The following is a 4,535-nucleotide window of genomic DNA, read 5'->3' as shown; positions in this document are numbered from 1 at the left end:
GTATATATGCTGATGTGGCAAAGAATTAAATATATATAAAGAGGGTTAGAGTAATATATAGTAGGTAGATACCGTATCATGTTAAATGCGATGCCAATTTGTGTCATGCATAACAATAAATATGATGCATGCTAACTAGAATATTCTAATCTCAAAATTAGAATAACTATTTAGATCACACCCAACCCTTATACAGGCCCGATGGGATGTTTCCAAACTCCCGAAAACAAAAAAAACTGATCGGCCCATGCCCAACCCCCCCCCCCCCCCCCCCCCTGTCGGATCCCTCGACCACCTCCCGCCGCCACCCCCGACCCCGACGCACCTCCTGCCGCCGGCCACCCGACCCCAACGCCCACCCGCTGCTGGCCACCGGAGCTGCCGCCCCCACTCGCGAGCTCCGCCGCCTCCTCCTTCCCGCGCGCGGCCTCCTCCTCCCGGCTCGCCGTCGCCCTCGCATCGTCCCGGGTCGCCGCCAAGGTTCCCAGTCCCCTCCACCCGCCGTAGCTTCCGACGACGCCCACACCGCCGCTCCTCGACCACCGACGGCAGACGCATCCATCCTCCTCGGCCGCCGCGACCTTCTTCCTCTGCCGCTGCGACCTTCCTCCTCTCCCATCGCGGCCTTCTTCCCTCCAGTGCCTCCCCAGATCGGCGACTCGATGCATGTTCCCCCACCTGTGGCCCTCCCCTGTGCTCACTTTCTTCCCTCCGCCGCCGGCGTGAGAGCCGCCCACGCCACCCTGCACTGCCACCTTCCTCCTCCTGGCCGGCCTCCCGGCTCCGCTGTGGGGAACAGAGTCGCTGCGCACCACCTAGTCATCACTACCACCCCTCTTCCTCCATACTACTGCTGCCCCTCTTCCTCCATGCTACTGCCACCTTCGAATCTGCCCCCACACCCCAGGGTGTCTGCGTCAAGCTGCCCTCTCTTCTACTAGCAGTGCACACAAGCTGTTTGTGTATATGCCTTGAACAAAAAATCATCTCTGAAAATTAGCAATCAACCAATCTCTAGCCAATATTAGTGCCAAAATTTGGCATGCCAACTTTTGGCATCAAACCAGTTATGCTATTGGTTGTGTTCTGTAAAACACAAAAAATACAGCCTGGTTGTGAGTAGTTCTTCAAATGCAGTTGGACGAACTTTTAGTCATTGTACCACATTTGGTTTTAAGTTACTTTGTCATTCACTAAAAGAAATGCTTAGCTGTGTCTCTAATACTCCAATATTTGACATTGTTGTGTTCTGCCCACCATCCAGCATAAATGATGGAATTGGGGGCAAGGCAATTATTGCTAAGAAAGATTTCCTCGGTCTGCTTCTGATATCATATTTGGATCTCTAGTTAACCACATGCTTGATATTTATCCTGATTTCCATAGCAAGTTCAGAATTTTGGAGAACCTTTCTTTATGGTTATTCGTGAGGATGAGACCTTATCTTCTATTAAAGAACGTTTACAGAAAAAGCTTAAGGTCTCAGATGAGGATTTCTCCAAGGTAATGAGGATTTTTCCATGGTTTCTGCAGCATATATTGCGATGTATATAATTATGTGGTTTTATTTTTTGCTATAGCGGCATAGTGCATCTGTGTCCGCCGCCCAATCTTCGTTAGATGTGATGTTATTGAGATATGTGTATGCTTACTAGTTAGAATATTTAACACCAGTCAAACATCAAATATCTGAGTTGGCATTTATAGCCCAAGGTCTCACTCGGGGCTTAAGAAACACAGTTAGCTATCAAATTTTGGTTGGCGCTCATAAAATGATTATGAAAAGCGTAAGCCTTTTCTTTTCTCTGGTAGGCTTTTCGTTAGCGGCTTATCGCCTATATATTTCGATGTGGAACTTTAAATATTCCGACACATACTGTCACAAACCTTGGTTCATGAATGCTTAGGTGATGGGGGATATAGTGGAGGTTCTTAATTTCATCAAAGCGGTCCTCTATGTTTCGAAGTCTAACAATCTAAAATAAATAACTAAATTATGCTTCTCTAAATTGGTGTTAACCTAATTGGAAAGGTACTCCTTCCGTCCCAAAATAAGTGTCTTAACCTTAGTACAACTTTGTACTAAAGTTAGTACAAAATTGAGACACTTATTTTGGGATGGAGGAAGTATTAATACTTATTGGAAGATAGCGGGGGTCCATCCCAATTGGCGACAACTCCCTGTGGGATAGGACATGAGTTGCTTATCTGCATGACACATCATCCACAATGCATATAATTAATCGACTACATTGGTCTAAGCTTGGCAGTAATCTCTAGAAAATTAGGCTTTGTCCATTTGAAGTTGTTGGGCTGCTTTAAACATGATACATACTATCTTTTTATTTCTCCGAGGTGTGTTTATCTTGCATTTTGTATGTGGAGCTAACACCTAGTACAAACATTGGTTAAAATGTACTTGTCCGGTGCTAACAAATGTTCTATTTGAACAGTGGAAATTTGTGTACATATCCCTTGGTTGCCCAGACTATTTTGAAGATTCTGACACTGTAGCCACGAGATTTCAGGTACTACGATGCTAGTTATCTACTTGATGAAGCAGCTTTTGTAGCGCTTAATTTGATTTCAATTGTATAAACTTGTTTAGAGATACATGTATCGAGCTTGGGCGCAGTATCTTGGACTGGAGCACCCAGACACAGCGCCAAGAAAGGCACATAGTGCTAACCAGGTACTTGTTGCACATTGTTGCAACTTGTGCCAATAATGTCAGGCATGTTGTCTGGAATTTTGCTAATTTCATATTTTGTGCGCAGAACCGCCATTCATTTGAGAGGCATGTAAAGATCTACAACTAAACAGTTGTGAGAAGCGGGAGCGACGTCCTGCCATGCAATACCACCAAGCAAGTGGCTGAAAGTGAAATTGCTGGCTTGAATAAATTGTGTACCATATGATGGCAGGACTGGTTGCTCAAGTTATTGACGGAGCCTGTAAGCTAGCGTTTCCGCGCACTCTGCCCTGGATATATAAAGTTTGTGCAGATATGACCCAACGAACCATCACCTTTTAGTAGATAAGGAGGTTGTTTTTCTTTTCTTGCACTAGGTGCTCTATACAGTCAAATAGTTGGTTACAGGAGAAGTTCATGTACAGCGACAACAACAAAGTTCATGTTGTCAGAAAACTAAAGTCCATGTATATGGAAGTTGATGATTGTCGTGTGTATGCACGGGGGCACAAAAAAACCTGTGGCTAACAAGTTTTCCTGTTATTTAGCCGCAACAATCTTTCTTGACCTCTTTGACAATCTTTTACCTTGTTATATCTTGCAGATAGTCGATTGAAGGGTGTTTTCCTTGAGAATGGAACCTCAGAGGTAATAAAATACGGACAACACCTTCAACATGGCAATATCTTCTTGCAACTTCTACTGAACTTAATACCAAGATAGTAGCCATTCTTTCAACTTCTGGACTTCATTTGTAAGAACCATTCTGGATTCCTAACAACATCTCTGCAATATTTTAGGAATTCTCGCTTCTTCTTCCACAGCTCGCGAGATCAAAGGGCATTGTCGACAAAGCTAAGCTCAAGAGTGCAACTTCAGTCGAAGATATGCATTAGAGATTGCATAAGCTCTCACTAGTCTGGCTCTTCTGTTTAACTTGTGTCAACACATATGGCCTCTTCAGTTTGGGACTATAGCTTCTTTTGAAAAGTCACGACTACGATGACAAATAATGCGGCCATAGTATCTGTTCTATGCGTGGTTTGTAATTTTCTTAGATGCCCCTTGGCCTTTAACACATAACTTTGGTACTTGTGGCATATTGTTTGTTATAACTACGTCTGCGCTGCTTGTTTCTTCCCAGCATCTCCTTGGTTGCTGTAATGTTGCTTCGTTTTGGTTGTAAAATATATGTGGTCTAATGTTTGTTATATGTTTGAAAGATAGTGCAAATCTGGGTGGGGGTGTTCCTCACATATGTATGTTCTCGACATAGTTGAAGCTTCATAGGAATTTTTCCTTTTCAAATGTCAGACGTTCACTTGTGCAAAAAAGGTTCCTTAACCTCATTTACAGGAGAAAGTACACATAAATCCTGAGGTTCAAATTTTTAAACTACAATTGTTTGTGTCTGAGAGAACAAGTGCACGCAAGTTCATAATTGGTAAAATTAGAACAAACATCAACACTAAGGAAACCTTCAAAAAAAGTTTGTTGAAAAAACTCCCCCCCCCCCCCCTTATTTTGAAAGTTAGCTCTAAAAAAATCCATGAAGTTCAAATAAGTTTAAATGAAAATAATAGACAACAACTCATATTTACAAAAAGAAGGATGTTCCATTTTTTAAAAATAAAAAGGAGCCTCAAATTAAAAAAGGCGAGCAGTTCAGTGTTAATATAACAATAAGATTTTTCTCGTGTCTAAAAACTGAAACCAAGAATATTTTTTATGGATTTAAAGCCTAGAGCTTCAAATTTTAAAATACGAAGAAGTTCAATGCTTTTAGAAACTGTAAGAAGATCAAATTAAAAAAACATCTCAAACAATTTCATATAAAAGGGAT

The 4,535-nt window shown here is 42.4% G+C and overlaps 1 protein-coding gene across 3 annotated transcripts; it reads left to right on the top strand.

Moving 5' to 3' along the window:
- Nucleotides 1–281: 281 nt before the first annotated feature.
- LOC125543528 (ubiquitin C-terminal hydrolase 12-like) lies at nucleotides 282–3,838 on the top strand. 3 transcript variants are annotated; one of them, XR_007298553.1, is made up of 6 exons: nucleotides 282–1,503; nucleotides 2,454–2,528; nucleotides 2,609–2,692; nucleotides 2,778–2,954; nucleotides 3,297–3,340; nucleotides 3,493–3,838. XR_007298553.1 is itself a non-coding variant. In XM_048706900.1 (4 exons), the coding sequence occupies exons 1-4, from the start codon at nucleotides 1,417–1,419 to the stop codon at nucleotides 2,817–2,819; spliced, it is 288 nt and encodes a 95-aa protein (XP_048562857.1). In that variant the 5' UTR covers nucleotides 282–1,416; the 3' UTR covers nucleotides 2,820–3,271. The 3 variants fall into 3 exon arrangements, 1 of the variants encoding a protein (XP_048562857.1); XR_007298554.1 differs by having other exon boundaries at nucleotides 2,778–3,045; XM_048706900.1 differs by lacking the exons at nucleotides 3,297–3,340; nucleotides 3,493–3,838 and having other exon boundaries at nucleotides 2,778–3,271.
- The last annotated feature ends 697 nt before the right edge of the window (nucleotides 3,839–4,535 follow it).

This window comes from Triticum urartu, chromosome 3 (assembly GCF_003073215.2).
Source record: "Triticum urartu cultivar G1812 chromosome 3, Tu2.1, whole genome shotgun sequence".
In the NCBI taxonomy this organism is placed as follows: domain Eukaryota; kingdom Viridiplantae; phylum Streptophyta; class Magnoliopsida; order Poales; family Poaceae; genus Triticum; species Triticum urartu.
Note: the sequence above shows the minus strand (reverse complement) of the source record. Positions and strands in the feature narration are given on the sequence as shown.

What these genes read in the sequence shown, in the direction of transcription:
- LOC125543528 (XM_048706900.1), top strand. Translation starts at nt 1,417, where the DNA reads ATGGTTATTCGTGAGGATGAGACCTTATCTTCTATTAAAGAACGTTTA. An exon ending in CTGTAGCCACGAGATTTCAG is followed by an intron (nt 2,529 to 2,608) that starts GTACTACGATGC and finishes AAACTTGTTTAG; the next exon opens with AGATACATGTATCGAGCTTG. An exon ending in AGGCACATAGTGCTAACCAG is followed by an intron (nt 2,693 to 2,777) that starts GTACTTGTTGCA and finishes TTTTGTGCGCAG; the next exon opens with AACCGCCATTCATTTGAGAG.